General features: G+C 39.0%; 1 protein-coding gene across 2 annotated transcripts in view; it reads left to right on the top strand.

Moving 5' to 3' along the window:
* CHD7 (chromodomain helicase DNA binding protein 7) overlaps positions 1–25278 on the top strand; it is a gene marked incomplete at its 5' end in the record, with an annotated part of 89334 nt that overhangs the window by 33023 nt on the left and 31033 nt on the right. Inside the window, 9 exons of one of the 2 annotated variants that reach the window (XM_080340634.1) lie at positions 6906–7044; positions 10271–10408; positions 11461–11526; positions 16105–16160; positions 17546–17660; positions 19018–19101; positions 20048–20185; positions 20282–20403; positions 20880–21123. The exons of the other annotated variant lie outside the window; for it this stretch is intronic. Coding sequence (XP_080196760.1) covers positions 6906–7044; positions 10271–10408; positions 11461–11526; positions 16105–16160; positions 17546–17660; positions 19018–19101; positions 20048–20185; positions 20282–20403; positions 20880–21123 — 1102 coding nt within the window. The remainder of the gene's footprint in view (positions 1–6905; positions 7045–10270; positions 10409–11460; positions 11527–16104; positions 16161–17545; positions 17661–19017; positions 19102–20047; positions 20186–20281; positions 20404–20879; positions 21124–25278) is intronic. 2 annotated transcript variants of the gene reach the window in all.

Raw genomic sequence — 25278 nt, 5'->3', positions numbered from 1 at the left:
TCTCTGAATCTTGGGTCATGCCACGCAGATTAAAGGAGCAGTGTTTCCTTTGAAGGAACAAATCCCTGCTTGCTTTGCTGTAAGAGAGTCAGTATCTTCTTTCCCATGCAACATGTTTCGTCCTTGTGTAGCTAGATGACATGCAGTATTCTAGTACTAAGCCCTGTTGCTTTACCTGTGAGAAATGTGTTCGGAGCAGCATTAAGAGCATTTGCTGTTTCTTACGCTTACTAAGATGTGTGGAGAAAGTCCTACTTTTCCCATAATGGGCTTGTGTCTTTATTACCAAATGCTCTCTTGAAAACAAGTTTGTTCTCGTTTTCTGGTCTTGTCAGCTTCACCATCAAACTTCTTTGAACAACTCTTGAGACTGTGTTGGGATGCTGTGCTGCCAGCAAGTTTTAAAATGGTGAAAGAAATTTGCTTACTTTGGCAATATCATAGACTGGGGAACCTGTCCAGTGATAGATCATTGAATCAAGTTTTAAAATAAATCAACAGTCCAAATGTTTTATCGCTCAACTCACAGCATTTCAGCAGCACTAACTCTAGGAAGGAAGTATTACAGTAGCTGACATGAGTGAGATTAATGCAAGTTAGTATAGATTATGGATAATTATGTAGAAGTAAAATATTTTTATAAAGTTAGTATCTGGCATGTGTTTACTACTACTGCTTATACTGCTCAGTATTTTGTTTCTAAGCATTGAAAGGAGTAGTGTGATTTTTTAATTTTTTAATTTTTTTTTAGATTTCTAAATGCTGTGCAAAACTAACAGTTTTCATTCCTGAATAAACTGATCAATTTGAATAGAAGAGTTTTGCACTCATGTAAAATTCAGGTAAATAAAATCAGACATAGGAAATGTATTTATTGAAGAACAACAGTTTCTTGGACAGAGCATATAACAAGTCCATGATAGTTAATTTTGACACAGGCTGTATTAGAGTATACACATAGATAAAAAAGTAGTACTGAAGTATCTTAACTGTGTAATTTATTGTCACTCGGAATTTAACCCTGTTATTTCAGTTCCAATTTTGACTAACAATGTAATCCTTTTCTTAAAGAAACAACAGCAAAACCCCAGAAATTTTATCCTTCACATCTCTTTTGTCTTTGGTGTAAATTGTGACAAAATGAGCAGCCTGCCACACTGAAATGCACCTTCATGTGAGGGACAGCAGTCAGATTAGAGAATGGAAGATGCTGATTAATTTCATGCTTGTTTGAATTGTGTGTCCCATGGCATCTTAGAAAGAAAGAAAACACACCCACGCGGGCTGCTGTTATACTGGTGATTTTGAAAGAAAGATCACACATTAACATTGTACTATTACACTTGTAATGGATATTAACCCAATCCTGCCAATACAGAAAGACACATACAGTGGTAGCTGGGAAAAAAAATTGCAAAACAAATCTATTGTGGACCAAACCAGTCAGGTTTGAAAGCAAAGTGTAGGTATACTTAGGATCACAAATGAAGGTTTTTCATTAAATAGTGTGGGTGCTCAGTATCATGTGGACTCTTAATGTTAGGGAGCCAGCTTCAGGCACATGCAAAGCAGTTTTTTCCAAAAGTAGATGGACAGGCAAGTAGTCCTACTGAATTGCCAAGTCATGGCTCAGATGTCTGTTCCTCCTGTGCCTGTCCCTGGAGGAGATTGGGACCACCTGTTTGAGAAGATCAGGCTGCAGCACAGCTGATATCTTTCCTGCTGCTTCCTATGAAACCCTAGAGAGCAGCCGCTGATTATGGTGGGAGAAGCAGTAACTATCTGTGAGGGCCAAATAGCTCTTTGCAGGAGCTCGTCCCTCTTCCCATCTCTTGGAAGCAGTGTACTGTGCTTTGCAGGGCTGCTCTTATCTGCTTCCTCCTCCCCTCCCTGTGGCAGGGGAAACTCTTTGTCCTTCCCACTCATGCTGCAGCAGCCTGAGATGCAGAGTAGGGTGCGTGGCTTGCTGCTCTCAAGGGGAGTGCGAGCTGTGAGCGTCATTACCTCTTCTGGAGGGAGGCAGAGTCAGAGTATTTTGGTGCACAGATTCCCTGTTTGCTGTATCGGAAAGGGGTGGCTCCCGGGTGTGGAAGCGGGAAGAGGCTGCGGTGCGGGCGGCAGGACACAGCGCCCTGGGGAGCTGGAGGACAGGAAGAGAGGTCCTGAGGCCGTGGTGGTGGTTTCCACTCCCGAGTGCGGATCATCCTGAGCAAGGCAGGAAGGGGGTGCCTGTGGGAGAGAACAGGAAACCGTGCGAGATTTCCATGTGCGCGTCCATTGGGGCTGTTCCTGTTCACACCTGTCCTCATCTGCCTCCTGAACCTGCCCAGCTGCCAGATATTTACCTCTCCCTTTGCTGCAGGCGAGCCTTGCAGGCTTCGCTGGGACCAAAATGTACTTCTTAGTGGTTTGGCTGAGTTTTCAGGGTGGGGAAAAAACTTGTTGTCCTATTGTTTTTCCTACTTTTGTGGCAAATAAAAACTGGTTTTAAAAAAGTTTTGATTACAATAGGAGCTTTAAAAAATAATTATTATTTTCCTCAGGTAAGGCAGTACAGAAAGTCTGACAGGTTTAATGTTTTGAGATGGTGGGGTTACTTTTTTTTCTGCTTTTGATGGACCACAGCGGATGTGTAACATTTTTTTGAAGCCAGGTTCCAATAATGAATTTGTCACAGGATAATGTTCCCAAACAGTAAAATAGGGATCTATAGTCTGTCTGACTTACTTTAGATGTTTAAATTACAGAAAAAAGCATCATCCAAATCCTGATAGCCATCATAAATTACAGTGATAAACATATCTGTCAGTTACCTAGATCCGATGAAGTAGTTGAACAATGTAAACATGCAGGCTGATTACTTTCCCACTTAATCCTGTGAAGCATGCCATGCTTTTTGAGGTATTTTTGAGTCAGATGGTTTGGCCCGGACAAATTCCTGGATTTTGACCCAGCTCTGTAGGTGGCTGCTTGACTAGCTGACACAGAACACACTGTCAGAGTTAGGATACTTGTCAAATTGTAATTCAAGCCTTATTTTCAGTTATCCTTCTTACTGTTTTCCTCTTTGGCCTGTTTTCCTTCATGTTCTCTCATCTGACTGTCTGCAGGTTGTCTTCTTACTGATCCCCTTCAGTCAGCGTGCTGTGCGGTATCTGGTGATAAGAGGATGCAACCAGAAAGTGGTATTGGACAGTGAGATTGTAAAACATCTGATCTGAAATGTCTGTGTTTGTGTCACTTGAATAGAAAGACTAGTTTTAACTGACAGTTTTAAAACATTTTAGTGTTTTATGTGTGGCAAATACTACTTTAGTTTCTCTCAGATTTCTAGTTTGGGGACTGGATGTCATCTTGCCTCTAGTGGGACTTGGCTAAATTTTGTGTTCAGGCATATGTAAAAACAAATATGAGAGAGAGTTGTCTAAATGTGTATATTACAGCTTGCCTTCCTTGTTGCCAGATTTGGCAAGTGCTGTCAGATGTGTATCCAGAGTTTGAGTATTGACACACAGATGCTAACGGTAATGCCAAAGTGTCTAAGAAGAGGGTTTTGCTACCTATACTTAAAGGCAAAAGGGTAATTCTGGTCCGGGCTAACACCATTCCTGAATTGCACAAGTGTATGATCTGCTGGAAAGTGGAAAGGCTGAGCAGGTGCATTTAATTGTTAGGAACAGATCACGCTGGCTCTGTGGGAAGACTGAGAGGAACAACAGTTGCTGGCAATTTGAGGAAGCTGAGGCTCCTGCTGACCAGGTGACGCTCCTGGGTGCATGATGCACTGGGAAGCCTTGCTCAAGGGGACGGCGCTGTTCTTCTGTAGTTTATTTGTACTTCACCTGCTTTTCTTGCCTTGAAAGAAACTGTAGCTGTGCATTTTAAAACAGTGGTTCTTCTGCTGAGTTTAGAACTTAAGATTCCTGCTGGAGCTGCGCACAGGCTTTGTTCCGCGGCTGTTTCATGTGCCTGTTTTTAACTGACCTGGCAAGGGGTGAGATTTGCGACTGTGAATCGCTCGGTCCGTGTCTCCGTTACTGGGGCTGACTCGATATGCCGAGGCAGGGCTCGGGGGTATATCCTGAGGTCATTAAATACTCTTAGGTCTGAGTCGCTGCCACCGCGAGCAGGGAAAGGTCTCACAGAGGCTAGAGAGAAGAAACCTTTGTCGGGGTGGACCTGCCGGGGCCTTTGTGTGTGCCTGGGCGAGGTGGCGGCAGGTCCGTCCGAGGCAGGCAGGGCCTCGTTAGCGCTTCCTGGCCTCTCAGCAAATCGATATTTTACCAAACCTCGGCCACGCCGTCCACCCCGACTTTAAGCCTGCTCTTCACAGGCCGCGGTGCGACCACCGCTGACCTTAATTGCGCGCCTCGCTCCGATTTACAAGGGGGTCGGTGGCGAGAAGCGCCAGCCTGTCAGCTCACTTCAGCTGGCGGCCGTCCAGCGGCCCTGACAGGCTCACCTTTCATTTAAACAAATTCGAGAAATACGTAAAGTTAGGGGGCTTATTTTTTTTTCTTTTTATGTTCGGTGGGGTTTATTTGGAAGCGGTTTCGCGGTGATTTGATAAAAGGCGGAGGGGGGGTGTGTGTGAGGAGGGGAGCCGGGGGGAGCGGGGGGTGTCGCACAGGACGCGGCCGCGCAGGTGCCGGCAGCGCCGGGCGCTGATTGAGGGAAGCAGATGGCTGCAGTCGGTGGCCGCCAGCCAGCGGAGCAGGTGCTGGTCACGTGGCCGCGGGTTGCCCGGGCGACGCGAGCGCTCTCGGCGCGCGGATGAAAGGCGAAGGGGGCCCCGCTTCAGCTGCGGCTTTGTGCCATTGGCGGCACATAGAGCGGAAACTAACGCCGCGAGGGGACCCGCGCCGCACCGCGCCGCGCGCTGCCCCTCGCGCCTCCGCTGCCGCGCGCCTCAGCGCCGCCTCACCTCAGCGCTTGGCCGGGCACCGCGCGACTTCCGCCGGGTCAAACTTCCCTCTTGTCCCCCCCCTTTCTTCCTCTCCCCCCCCCCCCCTTTTTTTTTTCTCTTCCCCCCCTTTTATTTTTCCTCTTCCTCCCCCTTTTATTTTTCCTCTTCCCCCCCTTTTATTTTTCCTCTTCCCTCCCCTTTTATTTTTCCCCTTCCCCCCCTTTTATTTTTCCCCTTCCCCCCCTTTTATTTTTCCCCTTCCCCCCCTTTTACTTTTCCCCTTCCCCCCCTTTTACTTTTCCCCTTCCCCCCCTTTTACTTTTCCCCTTCCCCCCCCTTTTACTTTTCCCCTTCCCCCCCTTTTACTTTTCCCCTTCCCCCCCTTTTACTTTTCCCCTTCCCCCCCTTTTACTTTTCCCCTTCCCCCCCTTTTACTTTTCCCCTTCCCCCCCTTTTACTTTTCCCCTTCCCCCCCTTTTATTTTTCCCCTTCCCCCCCGCCCCTTTTCCCCTTTTTTCCCCTCCTTTTTTAAATTGTCACAGTTTGAGGTGTTTCCCTTTTTTTTCTAATATTTTTCTAATTTTTTTTTTTTTGAGAGGAAAGTTGTGTCACGCCCTGTAATTTCACGACTACAAACTCATTTCCAAAACTCCCACTCTTTTCACTTGTAAATTTCACTTTTTTATTTTAAGTCAACACAAGTTTAAACACAGGCTGCAGAAGAGAACAATACCACAACCGAATTGTCTCCCGTCCCAAAGTGACATGTAACCATGTTTCTGCGGATTTTAAATTACACCTTCAGTGGGCCAACAAGCTGATTGAAATGAACATGCTTAAAGCTGGTATGTGTTTGGGAGGTTACAGGGCTGGGGATTATGAAGGAAAAACAAACGGCAGGCAGCATCAAGGGGATGAAAATAAAACGTTGAGGGTGCAGAAGCAGTATAAAAGTGCCTGTCATGATGTTTGGCGGCCTGTCCTTGCCATTTGTCAGGTACCAGCACACAACTCTGCTCTTCAACATCTCAGCAACTTTCCACAAACGGCCTGTCAAATGGGTAACGGGCCAGGGTGGGTTGACCACAGAGGGGGAAAAAAGACTGGTGAGACTCAAAGGGTAAAGGTGTTTAAAATTACTAACTTGTACCATCAATTCTTCTTTTGTTGCCATTTAAAAATTTAACCCCCGCGATGCTGAAGGTCATCTCAGTAATTTCATGACGATGTATTTAAAGCTGCGTTTTTATGTGTGTCTTCACCCATTTTCAGGCCTCGGAGTGCAGTTGGAGAGATGTGGTCCCAGCTCCTCAGGTGGCAAATGTTTCCTTGGGGAAGGAGGGGAGAAACAGTCCCCAAAACCTTCCTCTGCCGTCAGCGGATGTAGCTTTCTAGTATTGTGCAGATGCTGAGATACCAGCTGGGTGCTTTTTCTGCCCCCATACAAGCTGCAATTGCATGTGTTGAGGCTCTAGCGTGCCCTCAGAGCTGACACGAAAGCACCTTTCCTGCTTGGAAATAGCAGGGATGGTAGAAGAAAATAATGTTCTCATTCGATCCTTTGCTTTGGTAACACTTCCTCTGGCTCTGTTCACCTAGTCTGCATAGTTTAGTATCAAGTGCACATGTAATCCTGTTTCTCTTCACATGTGTCAGGTTGCCCAAACACCGCTTTCAGCAAGCGCAGGTTCTGAAGAGAGCAGCTCTTTCTTTCCAGGCTCATTTTTAGTTTCTTGTTAAATACATGTTCAGTCTCGATGTCTAAAATCTTGAAGGAAAGCAGAAAGGTGTCCATTCTTAAGGAATAGGAAATTTATAGTGATGGCCCAGGCATAATTGATTTTACAGTTATGTTTAAATTCTTAAATAAGGAGGGCAGTTGAAAATAATGAAGTCACTGAAAACAAACGTTTTGCAGATTAACTATTTTGTTAAGCACATTTTGCGTACATTTGCTTACATCAGTATAAGTACTGATTAAAAAATACCTCTGTTTCAGTAACAAGAAATCAGAATCGGAAACTAGTGCTGCGAAGAAAAAGGTGAACAAGGGAAAGGAAGGTTCTGAAAATTCAGATTTGGAAAAAACCCCACCACCATCACCTCATCCTGAAGACGAAGATGACGCAGGGGTTCAGGTAATGCTGTCCTTCAGTGTAGCTTTTGACAATTTATATTCATAAAACAGCAGTTCTCACAGTCAGAAAAAAAGGTATTTGGGTATTTTTCTGTGTTGTTCAGAATGACACATGAAGAAAATGAGAACTGGAAATCACTGTGGTGAATATTTTACTAAAACAAGTACTCTTCATCATAATTTTGCTTTGCAATCTTGTTACCTGCAGATATGTGTACGGTGCTGCTGAGTTTTCACATGTTCTCTTCTGTCACTGTTGCAGTTACGGTGCTGAATTTTCTGCTCTGTAGACTGAGTGTACCATTGCGAGGTCTTGCTTACAAGCCTTGTGTTTCTTCTTGCATTGGCTTTGCAAACCTTCTGAAATCAAGAATAAGACATGACAAAGAACATAAGAAATGTGCATGTTGGGGACTTGTAACTACACTGCTTCAATGGTCAAAGGGCCTTTTTGCAGGACTGCCAGTCATTGGTGAACATTGATAATTTCTGTTGGCCACTACACACGTATTGCTTGCTGTCCAGACTTTATTTCATATAAAGAAGATATGAAAGTAGAAGTAGCATATATAACAACTGCTGTGTGTTCTGCTATTAGCCCTGTTAAGAGGTGGTCAGCTGGCGTGCTTCTGCTGGCTGTGTTCAGAGTGGGCATTAAAAACAAGAATTCCCTCATGAAGGGGTAGAGGCAAATTGTGATGGGGAAAGTATGGACTCCTAAATAGTCATGCTGGTATTACTGAAATCCATTTCATTCATCCATTGCACATCAGCTTGTGGATGTGTTGCTTCCAGTTAGGAGAGATGCTGAGACTGGTCAAAGCAGCCTGGTGAAGAGGTTGGCAAATGTGGTTTATGCCTCTCTTCTTACTGTTTTCCAGAAGGATGAAGAGCATAGTGAAATGCAAGCAATTAAAAACAAAAGCAACAGCAACAGAGTGTTATTCCTGTTTCATGTAAACCATGTATAATGAGTTAGAAAAGCTGAGTTACACCATGCAAACATTAACATCTTGGAAGAATGAGTTTTCTGTCCTGTGCCACAAATTTCTCTAAGCCTGATTAATGGTGCTGACAAAAGTTGTAGAAGAAAATTTGGAGCTTATGTTTTTTTGGGTTCATTTGCAGATGGTTCTGTATTGTCTACAGTTCAATATATATGCATGGTTGCTTGTTTTTGTTTTAGTAGGACAAAACTTTGTGACACTCAATTGGGTAATGAACTTTACATTTGAAGTATTTTTTTTTTTTCTCTAAGAACCAGTGTCAGGGTATTTGCATCACTTTTTAATTAAATGTTATAAAGTATTTCAGGTAAATTTTGTTCTCTTAATACTTCCTCACACTGTGCATGTTATACTGCACTCACATGTCTTTGCATAAACTTAGGGAAGGGTTACAACCCTATACGCTAGAACAGCTAGAATTAATAAACTTGTTATACATTTCCCAACTGGGATTGGTATTACGTAGTTGTCTAAAACACCATTTCATTCTTAGTTTTAAATACTGAGTCTTCTGTAATGATACTATGGAGTAACACATGAAGTGATGCTTTGGTAACTTGTGTGTTACCATTGCGATTTTCTATAGTCCGTTATCAAACCTATTACCTTTCCACTTACAGATCAGTTAATGAGTAAAATATAATCTGGTGCAGGTAAACGTATGCACAATTTTTGACAACAGTGCATAACCATTGCAAAGCCTCATGTGGATGTTAGAGGAAACAGGAAGCTAACCAAGACAATAAAAATCAAATAGAGGATTACCATCATACCTAAAAAAGTATACTTTCTAATAGCGAAATGCAAGAAGATACTTTTGGCATCAAAAGTAATGGTAAGACTTACCTATTGAGCCAAAAGAAAATTGGTATTTTCCCATCAGTGATTATGGAAATGATGATGCAAATTTGCCAAGTGGAATCTATTTTCAAATATAAAAATACTGTTAGAGTTCTGTGGGAACCCCTGTAAGTTACTGTGTTAAAGGTAGAAGCCATGTCACCATTGTTTAAAAGGGTGAGGTAAACTTAACCTTTGCTCAAAAATTTCATTTCCAGTTAAAAAATTTCTAATTTTCTGAAGTACATCAGATATTTGTGTTTTAAAGAGTATGATTAACTATCTGAAAGTAAATATTTGACTTCGTATATTGAGGGACCCAGGTTGATAGATCTGTTAAACAAGCTACATAAGTATTTGCATGTACTGGTGAAGATGTGTTAAGCTGAGAAAGATGTAAAAATAAGTAGTGTATCAATTCAAAAAGATTTTTGTAACAGTTAATATTCAGTATAATGTTTTTATTACATACATCAGTCCATTGAGATATTTGATGTTCAGTTGACTGTTTCCTTCAACACCATATGCTCTCAGATTTTCAAAAATACAGAGCCTGATGCAGACTATCTGGGAATTTGAATTTTATTGTTGCAGAAAATGGTGTCTGGCACTGAGCATCAAGTTGGAAATTCTGTCAAATTGCATACTTGTGTACCTTAAAGATTGTTTTCTGCAGCTTCTCTGAAGCTTTCTCTCATTCTGGAGATAAGGATATGGGGACACAGAAACTAAATTTTCAGTTTGGGGTGGTTCAAGTTTTTCATTCTTCTCTGTTTGGGGTTTTTTCCCATGCGGTGCTGCAGGATGTCTTTCTGGACAGTGCTGGGTCAGTGGAGTGAGGAAATCGTATTTCATTGTATTTCCCCTACAAGATAATCTGGGTACAACTGGGCGGATGGGGAGAGCAAGAGAGCATGTTGTCACTGCTTAGCAACCCTGTGGCCTGTGCTGCAGAAAGGTGGTGTTCAGTTCCTGCATTGGCCATCTGTCAAAGTTTGTCGTAGATGCAAACTGAGAGGTGCAACTTCTTAGTTTTTAATTGCTGTCTGAGATACGCTTTCTCATTTTTCTAATGTGGTTTAGTAATGCTGAAAAAACAAACAAACAAACAAAACCACCAAAAAAACCCCACTTTCCAATTTAGAACAAGCATGAAATGACTTTTTGTTTGGTTTGGTTTGTTTTTACAAAATTTAAGAGCAGCTAACAGGCAGGGATTTAGAATGGTCATGTCTTGACTCCACTATTTCTACCAGGGTGCTGTAAAAATAATAGCGTTCTCTACACACTAGTGTATTGGAGAAACACAGAAGTTTTCTCAGTTATTCTGCTGCTTATCAGTGTTGTTTCTCATGAAAAATACAAATGCTTTCTGTTTAGAAGCGACGCTCCAGCAGGCAGGTGAAGAGGAAGCGTTATACAGAAGACCTGGAGTTCAAGATTTCAGATGAGGAGGCTGATGATGCTGATGCTGCTGGAAGAGACTCTCCTTCAAATACTTCTCAGTCAGAGCAACAGGTCAGATACGAGTGGACTGGAAAGGTGGCTGTAACTGCACCATTCAGAGTTCAAATACAGGCCCTTTTCCTGAATGACATTCATCCATAGTTGGCACAGTGTGCCAGAAGGCATTAGCTATTTATGTAGAAAAAAAAATACATTAGTTCATGGCATTATTTACAAGCTGATGATATGTAGTTTGGAAATTAATGGTCTCTGCCTAAAGGAAACCTAAACTGGACTGCTAGGAGCCGTGAATTTATTTCTATGAATTCAGTGGTCTGGCTTCTGTGACTTTAATAAACCACTCAAGCTTGTCCCCTGCTGCTAGGCACCATAAGAACCCCTTTATGAAATTACTGCCTTGTAGTACCCAGCAGGGTACACTTTATTCTCTGTGCAATGTAAATGATGGATAAAATAGTTTGAATAAGATGAGGAGTAATAATGTAGGAATGACTGTTGTAACAATCTCATTGTTTCGTAGTGCTTTTTCAAAGAACTACTTCACTTAACTAACTGATGACCTATTGGAGAATACATATGTGTTCTTTGGTATTTAATTTGGCAATTTGTTGAGCCCTGTGAAATACTGTATGTGATCTCCATTGTTAATTGTGTCTTATCAGAAGGAGAATTTGGTAGGTTTGTCTGTAGTTATAACAGTGAATTAATGTAATAGAGATTTGCAGGCAATTTTGATAGCTGTTGTGTGGACACTTCTGTAGCCAGTTAGGGTTTTTGAACATCTTCTAATATTTAGACTGTATGGTACTGAAAGTCTGGTATTTTAGGACAGGTGAACTGCCCATGTGATCATATCTGTGTGTCTGTCCATGACACCCTAACTGAGAGAGCTGGAGTTGTATTAGCTCTTAAAAATGGGCTTCAACAAGTAACTTTCAGTACTTGGTTGTGATATTAAATCTATTTGGATCTTCCAAATTCTCATGTGTATTAAACTCCTATTTAAAAAAACAAACACAACAACCTGAAGTTTTTCTAATGAAAGAAGTCTTTAAGTAATGAAGATGTGCTCCCATAACTCTTGTATGGTATTTATGATGCAGGAATCTGCTGATGCTGAAGGTCCTGTTGTGGAGAAAATCATGAGTAGCCGTTCAGTCAAGAAAAAGGTAAAACAGAACAAAACCCTTTCCCCCATATTTTTAATATTTTTTTTTTTTTAATTTTTGCTGAAGTCCCTATTCTTAAAATACCTTGGATATTCCAAATTCAAAAACTGTTTTATTGTATAGAGGTTCTCTGAAAGTGTCTTCAGGTGGTATTTAACATGCTTTTGAATAGACATACATAAACCAGATTATTTGTTTAGTCTTCTACTCATACTTTGCACTTTTTCAGATGAGAATTTTGATTTTTGCAAATACAAATACCTGGGTGAAATCTGTGGTGCTATTCGCTTCAGAGTGGTGTTTCATGGGAGTTTGAGGAGTGTGAGCATTCTCCTGCATCCCAAGTTTCTGCCTTTTGTAATAAAGAAAAAATCTTGCCCATGATTTTTCCATCTGTTGATAGTGGTTGTGCCTAGCACAACCGTATTGATCTTAGGTAAACAGAAATACTTATTTTCCTTGAAGTGTTAAATTCCAAATGGGAGGAGGGAAAGTTGCCTTTATTAATGGATTTTCTAAATTTTTTTTTAATGCTGTGTCTTTTTTTTTTTTTTAAATTAGTTTTTGGTGGTGTGTTTTTTGGTGATGTGTTTGGTTGGTTTTTTGTTGGTTGGTTTTTTTTTTTCGGTAATTTTATTACTACTGTCATTACATCATTAACAACTTTTTAAACCTAAATTCATGCGATGTCATGACTGGCTGTGATTGAATTTGACCCGTTTCTGCAGTTTCCATAGCACAAAACCTCTAGGGCTTTTTTTGAAGTCTTGAGCTATATTTTGTTGTTCAAACCATAGGCTTATTTTTCAGATAAACTTCATGTAATATAAACTCGGTAATTAGTTGTCCTGATGGTCTACTAGGCAGGAGAGGAGAATGTGGTCTTTTCATAAATGTCTTTACATTGGAAGCTGTTTTTCACCAATTATTCTTCTCTTCTTCCTCTCCCCTGCAAACAAAGGTGTGATTACTCATGGGGAGTGTGTATTTTGCTGCAGTTTGTGGGAAGTGGTTGGTCTGCTGCCTACATGTCTTTGATTGCAAGCTCTGCTGGAGGCAGGCTCTATTTTGAGCTCTTTCTTTAATGTTTTTTATGGATTGTATTTGCAGATTTGAGGGGTGTCTCTTCTTTCCTTACTCTTCTCCCTAACCCTCTCCTCTCCAAAATGGGGGAAAAAAAAAAAAAAAAAAAAGGATTTCATGATGTTAATATTTAACATCTGAAGTATCCAACTGTGCTTTTATTAAAGGTCTTTTACACTCTTACTAACGTCATCAAAACCCGGGTTGTTAGATTACTAATCAAAGTAAAATTGCTGCGATCAGGACCAGTCCATAAAATAAACATGAGGAAAGGCTTCACTAGGAAACCTTACAGTGGATTAGGCTGTAACAAAGATGTTGCATTCAAGTAAAGGACATTAGATAATGAACGTGCTTTTGAAGCAGTATTCTTATCATAAAATTATGCTGGGTTTCTCAGAACTAGCTTTAGTGTAGCTTTGGAGTTAGCAGATATGATGCAGCGCTGTACTTGCAAGCATTTTTGAGTGTTATGTATCACTCTCTTTCCAAACCATCATGGTTCATCATATCCTCAGTTTCTATGTGGAAAGTTTTCATTTTTCTAATTATTCTCTTGGCTATCTTCAGTCCCCTTTGAATTTCTGCTCCTTAACTTTGAAAAGGAATGCCTAGAACTAAATATGCTATTCGGCACAAACAGCATGTGCTATGGAAACGTGGAGTTGTAGAATGTTATAGCTGCATGTTATACATCTGAATTTTTCTTTTTGCCTACCAATACATGGTGAGAATCAGATCGAATTGAACTATGTACAAATGCCGACATCTCTTCATCTCTTGTGATTAGTTTACAGTCTAGAGCTGTGTATCCCTTGAGGTGATTAGTTTTTATGAATTTCTTTGCATCTGTTATTAGTGTGTCCTGCCTGCTATTTTTCTAGCAGTTGATATTTCTGGTTGGTTTGGGGTTGGTTGGTTTTTTTTAATGTATGTGTGGGGGTTTTTTTTGTTGTTGTTGGTGGTTGGGTTTTTGTATGTGTTTTTTCCTTTTTATAAGTGGCTTGCTCAGGTAACTTTTGTGTTAGCAGGTGTTACTGCATCAGTTCTGTGTCAATGGCAGTACAGGACTCTGTGCTCTTGAAGCGTTTGCTTGATGGAAGGGGTCATTTATTCACACAATGATCTGCAGAGACTGCGAATCAGATTGTCAATTATGGTTGCACCTGGGCAATGATAATTCAAAGTGTTCTGTGCTGCCCAGGTCTGCCATGAGGTATTTTAGGGTTTCTGTATAATTAGTTTTGGGAAAATTTTGCATAAATGTTCTGTCTCACCGTTTTATCTGGTCAATGTAAACAAAGGTGTAATGGGAGTTGGATAGTGATGTCAGAAGCATAAACTTCTGTCTTCTATATCCTAGACTGATGTATTGTTAAACCCTATTGTGTGCTGGTGATTGTAACTTCATAAGAATTTTATATTTTTTTTGGCCTTAAGTAACGTTTAAAAACTACTTTCTTCCCAAGTACTTTTTTTTAGGTGAATCATTGCTGCACACTCATAGAATATATAATAACATAGACCAGTTATTACCTATCAGGCAATACAAAAGTACATTTTACTCATTAGTTACAGGATTTATCAAGATTTGTGTTGTAAATTAAGTTTACAGTTGACAGAAAATACACTTGACTGAAATGCTGTTGAGGGGATTTAAACTGGCTAATACAAAACTCTTATATGAAGGTGTTTAAACATGTTGTCGTAAGATTGATGTATTTGAAAGGGTTCTGATTTAAAACTATTCAAAGAGATTTGGCCATAATGTATTTCAGAAAATTAAAAGTTAATGTTTTAAAATTAGAGATTACTTCTTACAGATTATTCACTACCCTGAGGCAAAAATCAGATTCAGATAATGAGATCTCTATTTTTTTAATACTTACAAAAAATTTAATGCAGTTTTGATGTCTAAATGTGAACGCTTTCTTGGGAAATACTCCCTTGTAGTTATTTTTGTTTTAAAAAAAAATCCTAATGGTCTTCAGATGCCTTCTTTTGACGGTATTTTTGTAAGTGACAGAGAAGCTTCTTCCATGACAGTTTATCTGCTTTAATAGGGGACTCAAGAAGACCAAGAAGTGGCACCAGGGATACCTTATCTCCTTCTGTTTCTTCAGGGACAACTAGGTGGAAGCTATTGATGCTCCTCTCTCTAGAAAGGAATACAAGCAGACTGTACTGGAGTGATATAAACACTAAAATTATGAAATCCCTTGCTAGTCTGGAAGAGAGGGAGGACTTCGTAGATCAGGGATTAGGAATGCATTAACTTTGCTGTGCTAGAACAGACTTTAATGCAGCTGCTACTGTTCTTTAATTGCGCTGCTATAGAAGTAATGTCTGGCCAGCAACTTTTCTTTTGAGAGAATTTGGAAGATAATTCATCTTCTATCTTCAGTGTAGTCTCTCTTTTATATGTATATATTTTTTTTTGTCTCTCCCTTTTCGTGTGTATATATAAATAAATACATATATATATAAAAAAATCTGGAAGATGTTGACTTCTACAGCGGTTGTTTTCTCTTTTTAGCACTACATACACTATTTATTACAGCTGTTGTTGTCCCTGATGGAGTATGTCAAACAGAAAATCTTCCTCTGTTTAAAATTGTTCCAAAATTCATTAGTAAACACAAACCGCTAATGTTGTGACATAAACTGAATTCTAAATGCGTGCCTGGTGCACTGTCCTTAGTTTGTCCTATGGCTGGGTTCAGGAGCAATTCAACAAAGTATTACATGCCATATGTTATGCAATACTTGGGCACTAGGGATGAGTTAAGGGTAGTCTCAACCCTTAGCACTGAATGCCCTTGGTTTTGCTGGTTTATATCACAACTTTAACCTTGCTTTAAATGTAGTTTTTGGGTGTTAATTTAATTTGGCTGCTCTGTATGTGAGACATCTTGCCTGAGTGAATTTAATTGCACCATTGAGTAAAACTAAAGCCATGAACACTGATGCACTAAAATTCTAGCAGAGGTATAAGGTTTAGTTTTATATGGCTTCTTGTTTGGAGTTATTAACTATATGGAGGAATAAACCCCCTTTAAAACCCTTTTTTAAAACATTACAAAACCCACAATGTAAAGTTGCCATGAGCCAGCCAAAAATAATACATATGGCATTCAGGAGTGCAGTTGCTAATTGGCTGCTGCCTGAGAAAATGGTACACTTGGCTTCTACTTAACACTGTGGGTTTGGCAGAAAGCCAGATTTGGGGTGAGGTTGTGAATGAAGCTGCATGTGGTTAGGGAGGAGTTCAAATGATTCATGTCTTGGAAGTTGTAGTAAGCAGTGCAGTATGTACTTGGGTAAGCTGCTGGAGGAAACTCCTGACCCATGTCCTCCCCCCACAAACGCTTTCCCGCACCTCCACTTGTCTCTCTGTGTGGGGACCGTATTCCGTATTTCGGTTAATGTTAATCATTAACTAAATTGGGCAGTTTAGTGGTTTGATTCACGTTTCAACAATTTTTTTTCTTATAGATGGAGAGCGGAGAGGAGGTGGAAATAGAGGAATTCTATGTAAAGTACAAAAACTTGTAAGTAAAGTTATAGTTTTGACTATCTTTAAGATCATGTAACTTCCAGACAGTTTTAAAACTGGTTTTGTTAATGATACAGCTGTTACTGTCCAACTTTAAATAAACAGAGAAATACCTTGCACTAGAGGTACTGGATTTGATAGTGTCATCTTAATTCGTGTTCTATCCAAAATGAAATCCATAGGTGAAATTGCTATTAAAGACTTTAATCTAGGGCTTATTATGCATGCAGGTTCATAAGCACGTACTTAGGTAGCTGTGTAGCTCTAAGTGCAACTGTAAAGTAACGTACTTGCAAGCTACTCAGAAATAACCCTTAGCGTTGTTTCAAAAGCAAGATTTGTGTTCAACAGAATGACTTACGGTAACAAATGAATTGGCTCCCGATATTCCAGCAAATAGCTGCCCCTGTGTAAGAGGGATGTAACAGTGGTAAGAGCAGCATGTTTCACTTCTGGGCTGTGAAACTGCAATGCAATCAGTATTTAAAGTAGTATTACTTCACAATTGGATAAGCTCATTTTTCTTTTAGAAAAATAGCATATCTTGTTTAATTTTAGCAAATTTTCCATCCGAAAGACACAAATTCACTTAAAGTGGGTTTCTTGTCGCTAACTGCAGATGGTCAACTTTAAATATGCTGCCACCTTTGTACCTTTTGCACTATATTGATTATCACATGATGTTTAATAGCTTAATTATGCTTTGTTTAGTTTTATTATACTGGCATGTAATTTTTGTATTAACTATTTGTGTCTTGGACTTGTTAGCAACATAACTTTTGGAAGACTCTAAATTCATAAAGTGGAACTAGTCATTTTGGCAGAGATGCTCTTCCTTACCTTGTGTTTTCTTAAAGATGAATTATTACTGTGGAACTGCATTTACAAGGGTCTGTCTTTCTATCAGTGTTAAAACTTCAGCTCACTCGTGCAATTTTTAATTACAATGCTTTCTCACAAAAAGCAGTGTATAGCATGTTAGTATTTAAAATGTTTGCATGTTTTTAACTTCTCAAAAACCTGCTTTTTGCTAGAATATGTTGTTAAATAGTGACATTCATTATAAATGTGTCGTAATTATGTGTTAAGTATGCCCCATAAAAATCATCTTAGCTTTGTGCCAAATACTAAATGTACGGGGTATTTATTTAAATTTTGAGTTGGAGTTGTTTTAATTTTCTGACAAGTTTCTTCGTTAGTAAGTATAATTACTTCCAGTAAAGATGATTTGTTAATAACCTGTGTGATGAAAAAGATAGTGTGTAGTTTTCCAAGCATGGCACTACAATGTGCTGGAAATATATAGCTATACTAGTCGGATACATAAGGGGATGCAATGGAAGCATAGTTTTGAGTAAGATTTTCTGTTTCATCTTCTAGTTCTTACCTTCATTGTCAGTGGGCATCTGTGGAAGAGCTGGACAAAGACAAGAGAATTCAGCAGAAGATTAAGCGGTTTAAGGCAAAACAGGGCCAGAACAAATTCCTTTCAGAAGTACGATTTATTTGTTTGTTTATTTTAGGTATTTAAGGAATATTCTTGTGGATTCTTGTTCTATATATAAGCAGAGGATCTTGAACAGCTGTATGATAGCAGTAGCATTTATTGTGGTATGAAGTATAACCATGCTTGATGCAAGTCTTGCAAGATTATGAAACTCAAATGATCTATCCTGACTGTATGCTTTTTACTGTATTTTTTTCTTTCTTAAAGCAAGTGGTTAGTTGTTTGCATTGTAAGCAAGACACTTACTGAATCAGTACCAGGTCTCTTTTCTCAGGAGCCGATTATGCCAGAAAAATGCAACACATTTTTCTGTGTTATGGACTGCTGCTCACTAGGGATTCTAAGCTTTTTATCATCAATTTAATTTCACTTAGAGCCATAAGCAGTAGTGTGGCAGGGGTCCTGTCAATAAAAGACCAGATCTGCTGATTTGTGTTTCTGAAAGCTTACTTTTCAGTAAAATGCTTTCTTCTGAGGAAAAAAAAGAGATTCATATGCTACTGTATTTGTTTATTTATATGTATTTTTACTGTCTAGTTCAATGCGAACAAAACCTGTTGCAAATTGAAAACTTCCATCTGTTCTAACTGAAGATGCCTGGAATTGCTTCTTTTAATTTTTTTAAAAAAAATGGTTTCCAAGTGGGTCACAAGTTATTGTAAATACTTGAAATTTGTTCCTGTTTTAGGAAAAGCTATCAATATGTGTATAGTCTAAAGTCATTTTGTCTGCCTTTTCTATTGGAGGGGTCTAAAAAGTATATGATGACACACAATGCTTTAGTATGCAAAAGAATTCCCTAAGTTGTTGAAGGGATAAGAAAGAAAATATCAAATTGTGGGTTTTGGAGAAACTGTGAATGCAGGCAGTGTCTTTTCTCTGTTTTTGAAATAATAATATTTGAATTTTACAAAGCAGTTAGACGGTTCCTGCAGTTAAAATAATCCAAAGGCACTTAGTGTGTACAAGGCTCTAATTTCTTTATTGTAAGCTGTAGTTTTCAAGAATGCTAAATGCATTGCATGCCATAAGCCTTTTCGATTGCTCATTAGTGAATTGTAATTTCACACTTCATTTAAAATATTCTTAAACATTCTCTCACAGTAAAAGGTTTCACACAGTAATTAAGAGGCCCAGTTAACAAAGTCTGAGAAGTCTGATTCCCTCACGGGGAATGATCTTGCTGAATTGTAGCATTTCAATTAACATGTTGAAGTTTGCCAAATATAAATTCTATGTCACTGTGACCCAAAATATTACTGCCTGGTGAAATATATAATAATTTTTCCCCTTAGGAAGGGCTAATAGAGATATCTTTTATATTTTTACCTCTCTCCTTGAACAGATTGATGATGAGCTTTTTAATCCAGATTATGTGGAAGTTGATCGAATCCTGGATTTTTCACGTAGCACAGATGATAATGGAGAGGTAAAAAAAAGCTTTTAGTGCATTTGCAGTCATATAGACATTGTGTTTCAGAATTTATTGTTTAGAAAAGTGAAAATATTAAACACTTTATAAGTTATCAGGGTATGTGTGTGTAGAAAATAAGGATGTATTTGGGAAAATTTTGCCTAATATGGCAGCTTCCCCCTATAACAAAGGGGTTAAAGTGAGAATTCCGAATTTCTTACAAGTTACCTATATTTAAAAAATACATCCCCCCCGCACCAAGCCCTCCTCCCAACAACAATTAAAAAAACCCTCTGATATATAGGTCCAAGGTGGCACTTAATACTGTAGAAATATGATGTCTGTGCAGGTGATCCAGAATTTAAATGAAAATTGCAAGAATCTTAGCTGAATGTCATAGTAGTCTAGGCATTGTTTAGACTGTCACAGAAGAGGCCCTGAATTCACTGTTTCTTACTTTTTAATGACTTGTTCTGCAGAACAAGATCACTTTGTCTTCCAGGAGGCTCCTTTTTGGTCCTGGAATAATAGGGAGCTTCACTGACAGTGTTTCCATATTGCTCTATCAGTGAATGGTGGTGTTTGGGTTGCCTGCTGGGAAGTTTTTGATGCACTGACAAGAAAAAACAGTTCACTGTTTAAGTATGTGCTAAAATGTATGATTTGGAACAGTCAGAAAGAGAATATGGTTTTATTACTAAATTTTATTTTAACCTTAGTGATTTTGAACATAGTGTTGTGCTCATTTTGGTGGTAAGCCTGCACATCCTCCACGTTCTAATCTTACTGCATTAGCTTGTCAAGGTGTCAGCCTGCTGTTGGTTTATCCTTTTGGCTGATTCAGACATTCAGGTCTGGTAAAGCTTTTTGAATTGTATCTGGCCTGCAGATCTCCTGTAAAAATGGTTACGCGTTTATTCTTCTTAAATTGCGTCGTAATCTTATTTTTGTCTTAACAAAGCCTGTAATGCATTATCTGGTGAAATGGTGTTCGCTTCCTTATGAAGACAGCACTTGGGAGCTCAAGCAAGACATCGACCAAGCTAAGATAGAAGAATTTGAGAAACTGATGTCTAGGGAGCCAGAAATGGAGCGTGTGGTAAGAATTGGCTCTGTACAGAGGATTTTAGTAGAAAATAGTAAAGTAATGTGGTCTTTCAGAAACCACTAATGGGATTTGCTGTATTTGAAACAGGAGCGACCTCCCGCCGATGACTGGAAGAAATCGGAGAGTTCCAGGGAGTATAAAAACAATAACAAACTCAGGGAATACCAGTTGGAGGGAGTAAACTGGCTTCTTTTCAATTGGTACAACACGTACGTAAAATATTGCTTACTGCTGAATTCTGCTTTGGAAAAACTTTTATAGTTTATTTGAAACAATAACCTTTTAAAGTAACCTTCTAAAGTGAGGTTTTAGAATTATTTATGTCTCATTTTTGCTGCAGGAGTTAGATACAAACTAATTCTGGGTGGATAACATAGTGTTACATAAAATGTGGATGTTTTGGTTAGATTCTTGTGGCAAATGCTTTTGTATGTATACATGTTCATGCACACCTCTGTTGCCCCTTCCTACCCCATGTGAACTTGAGAGGTATATTAAAATGACTATATCCATGTTTATTGCATCACTAATCATGGCATTTCTGTAAAATCCCAAAAGATCATGATGTCTTTTCAGCGTAGACTTGCTGTTTTAGAAATTGCTGGTTTATTCACATTAGTTTCTTACTGATTTGCTATGTTCTAAGTTAGGAATAAATCATTCAGACTGTTTCTATTGTTTTCAGACGAAACTGCATTTTAGCAGATGAAATGGGGTTGGGAAAGACTATCCAGTCTATTACGTTTCTCTATGAGATATATTTGAAAGGAATCCATGGTCCTTTCTTGGTTATTGCACCATTGTCCACAATTCCCAACTGGGAAAGGGAGTTCCGCACCTGGACAGAGTTGAATGTGGTGGTGTATCATGGGAGTCAAGCAAGCCGGCGGACCATTCAGTTGTATGAAATGTATTTCAAAGATCCACAGGTAAAAATTCTTCATTGTTTTTTTCTCTCTCTTTTTTTAAATACGCTTTACTGTTGTTAATTAATCTAAGCGTTGATAACATTTTTAGTGCCGGTACAGTAGGTTTTAGCTAATAGTGAAGGCACATGTATTAATAAAGTGGGTGCTTTTTAACAGTAGCCAAGAGATCAGCTGCAAATAGAGGGGGATCAAGAATTACTGAGATGGTGCAACTCTTGTTCAAGGCTTCATTGTTTCATGCAAGGTTTTCATTATTTTGCGTTCTGAGGAGAGCTGGCAGAAAAGATTCCAAATGGAGAAACTACTTTAATTGGAACTAAGGTTAAAAATCAATCTCTGCCTACCATTCCAGGAAAAGACCAGCTTGCAGAAATTAAACTTGTCAATGTTTCTTTATCAAATTTTATAAGTCAGATATATTTTGGGTCTCTGTTACTGCACTTATGTTGAGTAGTTCTTAAAAGAGAAAGAGGGTGGGTACAGGAAAGATTGGGGGTTGAAACAAAATTATTTGGAAAACTAAAGCTATAAAGAGCAACAGATATATATGCTTAACTGCATTACCTTGTTCAGAGTAAGTAAACAGGACTGGGGGAAAAAATGGGCATACATGGAATGTTATAGTAAAACAATATAATCCTCACTTAAGATAAAAAAAGAGTGGAGGTTCAACCTGATTTGATACATTGTGGAGTGTTATTTCCAGCTGAGCTTAAATAAGTGGTAGTGGTGAATTCATATATTTAGATTTTCTGTAAAGCATTTGATTTTATGCCACTAGATATTTTGATTAATAAACTGAAATGATATAAAATCAATATGGCACACATTAAGTGGATTTAAAACTGGCTAACTGGTATTTCTCGATGTAATTGTAAATGAGAAATGATTTGCATTTCCAGTGTAGTTCTTCAGGGATTGGTTCGTGTCCATGAGCTATATAACACTTTTATCAATGACCTGAAAGAAAACACAGAATCATTACTGAGGAAATTTTCAAATGGCACAAAGATGGGGAGAGTGGTAAATAATTAAGACAGTTTGTGGATACACAGTAAGCTGTATTACTTAATAAATTGGATCCAAGCTAACAGTACTCAGGATAGCTAAATATAGGGCTCTCTGTGGACGAGGAATGGAACTGGTTCTTGCAGAAGGGAGAGCTGGGTTCTGGGAAGGCTGTAAGAGAAATCCAGATCCTTCTGTGTCATGGCACGTGACCAGTTAAGCAAGAGTTCATACTGTGAGACTGTGGTTAAAAGAGCAAGTATAGTGCAAGTGTGTAGGAGGAAAGAAATTCTTCATTAAAGATTAGAAAAGTTACACTGTTTTCCTTTTGTCAGTAATGTACTGGATAGCCCAGTTCTGCCTGTTTCTCACTTCCTGTCCTCAAAATAGTGTTGAGAAGCGGAGTCCTTAGAGCAAAGCTATGAGAGCGGTTGTGAGACATAAAATACATTTTTGCAGGGAAAGAACTGACTTAAAACTGTTTTGAAGGTGATGACTGTGGCTCAACTTGACGTGCCATTAGGGCAAACAGAAATAGAATTACATACTTAGATATAGTAGAAAAACACATAGTAATTTTAGTAGTTAGAAGTTACATCTGTTTGGTCTAGGAAATAACCATTTTCTGAGCAATTTATCAAAGAAACTTTCAGATCAAAATCATATGTGCTATTGTTGAAGAAGATTGATTTGAATAACAGTTGCTACATGCTACACTGAGGTCTAATGGCTTGTATTCCTCAAAATAATAATCTCATTTAGCTTCTTTCTTAGGTGGTACAATACACAAAGGAACTGGAATTGATTTTTTTTCTGGTTTTAAATTTATTATCAGACATAAATATTTTGTATCAAATATAAAAATTTGAGTTTATACAAATACTGTCTCTACTGAAGTGTTTCCTGTGTTAAAAATAGTGTTTGTTATTTAGGCGGTGCTAGTTCATAGTGTGTTCTTCCTTCTAGCAAGCAGCCATTATGTAGCATGAAACCTGAAGGAACGTCATCCAAAAAACCCCACTTACCATGCAGATTATTAGTGTTATTTTACATATGGTATTTCATTGTTCTAAAGGCAACTGAAGGATCTGAAGCAAGATGCTGCAGAAAGTTTTGTTCCCCCTTTTACCGTATTCTTAATGGGCTCCTTGTAATCACTGTGGCAGTCGTTTTGACCCCATAGCGAATAATGACAAAGCACTCCTAGCACAGAAAAATGAATCATTTTGTGCTGGTTTTGTGCCCTGAACTGGCTGGAGAGGAGAATCAGGCAATTGCCATGGTTGATGATAAAGGAGAATTGGAGTGAACTTGTCCTTTTGGTGGCAGCTAGCTTAGATGTGTCGTGAAATCACCTTCTGTGTCCCATTCTTTGTAAGACTGTGTCAGCTGTGAAATGCGTGGTAGAAACTGAATTACAGGAAAAAAAATTTCTTTGTGTTCTGACAAAAATAATCACCATATAGTGTACAGTCTGGCATCCTCTAAAGTACCATTGATGAGCGTACGATGGGGGATGAGAAGGGAGAGAAAGAAGGCAGGCTTTGGCAATATCATTTTTTTAGTCCCCTTGCCACACACATCAACCCAGGCATCAGCATCTTTGGCTTTCTAGGTCTTAATGTGAAAAGAGACCTCTCAAGCCGAGCTGTTTCTCAAAAAGACAACTGAACAGTGAGAAAGTCTGAGTGGCTTTGAAGGACAGTAATAGGAGACAGCATGCAATAAGAAGCACCTACCCCATCTGCAGTAGTGTAGTTTTCAGAATCAACACCAGGAACCAGTGTCAAGCTGTTGGGAAAACCTAGAGAGTAGTTGATACCAAAATACATTTCTGCAGTAATGGTGTGACTTAACACTAAGAACGCCACACTACCAGAGACATGCCCCTAAAATCCCTTCCTGCCCCACTACTTGTGAGGGTCATGCATGGAGGCCTGTTCTGGTATTCTTGAGCAATATAACTGAAACATCCTTCTGGAGACCTTCCCTGGTTGGATACTAAATCAACTAGTTGCTTTTCTGTAGTAGTCCACCTCTGGGAAAGACTTCTGCTGTGAGATCAGGAAAACCATATATGCTGAATAAAATAATAGAGTCGTGCAAAAGAGTTGACTTATTTATGAGAGAGATTTACCTCACAGTGTAGTGAGGACTAACAAGAGAACCCACCTGGCTCACATGTAAAAATGGAATATCTTGTCCTTCATTCATTTTTAACTCAAAATAATGCTATTGATGTTAGAACTTCCTGGATTATTTGGTTCTGTCCTTTTGGACTCAGTGGATATTGGCTTAAGAGACTGTTGTCTGCTTGCATGGTTTTCTTCCTTGCTGAGAAGCTGCTTGAGCTATCAACATGTCATCAGCATAGGATTGCTTCAGATTTCTGCAAAGAGTGGTTAGCGTGCAGCAGTTTAAGGCAGTATTTTACAAGTAGGGACTATGTCTTTCATCGAAGATGATGTTGAATTACATTCTACAAAGTGGCTGTGACTTAGTTTTCCAGATGCCTTCCTGCTATAGCTGGTTAACATGTGCATTTCTGCACCTGTTCTTTTGTTCCACAAAGTGGAATCTGAAGTTGGTGGGAAAGACCATAATAATGTTTCAGAATTCCCACTTGTGGAAGGTATGTCATTTTAGAAGTCCACTTGTTATACACATCCAATTGATGTTCTCAGTTTGTATCTGCTAAGAGGTAATAGCCCAAACCATAACCTAACATTCATATATAATCGTTGCACCTTGTGGCTACCTCTGTTGCTTGAGTTACTTCCAGAAGAATTTCCCAAACAGAATGGGAAACTGCTACCTATTAGGAAGATTGATTTCCTCAAATGGAAGAACTTCTCTGAGTAAGTGGATGTAAAATTCCTGTGGTTCCGACATAGAGAACTTTTGGGTGCCACACTGAAACAGGATAAATTGATTCCTAGTTGCCTAAGAATTTGCCTGTGACCATGCTATAGGTCACTTTCCTGATAGTTTCTACATTTAAATTTCTCAAATGTGACGTTAATAGGATTACTTAGGATTCTTTCCCATACTTTCCCCAAGTGTTGGAGTCCCGAAACTGTTGAAGAACAGCATCATTCACCTTCTAAAGCTCTTGAGAGCTCTTGGAACTTTCTGCTTGATTTACTC

The sequence above is a fragment of the Nesoenas mayeri genome (genome assembly GCF_963082525.1).
Source record: "Nesoenas mayeri genome assembly, chromosome: 2".
Lineage (NCBI taxonomy): Eukaryota > Metazoa > Chordata > Aves > Columbiformes > Columbidae > Nesoenas > Nesoenas mayeri.
The sequence above is the reverse complement of the archived record's forward strand: the minus strand, read 5'-3'. Positions and strand labels throughout refer to the sequence as shown.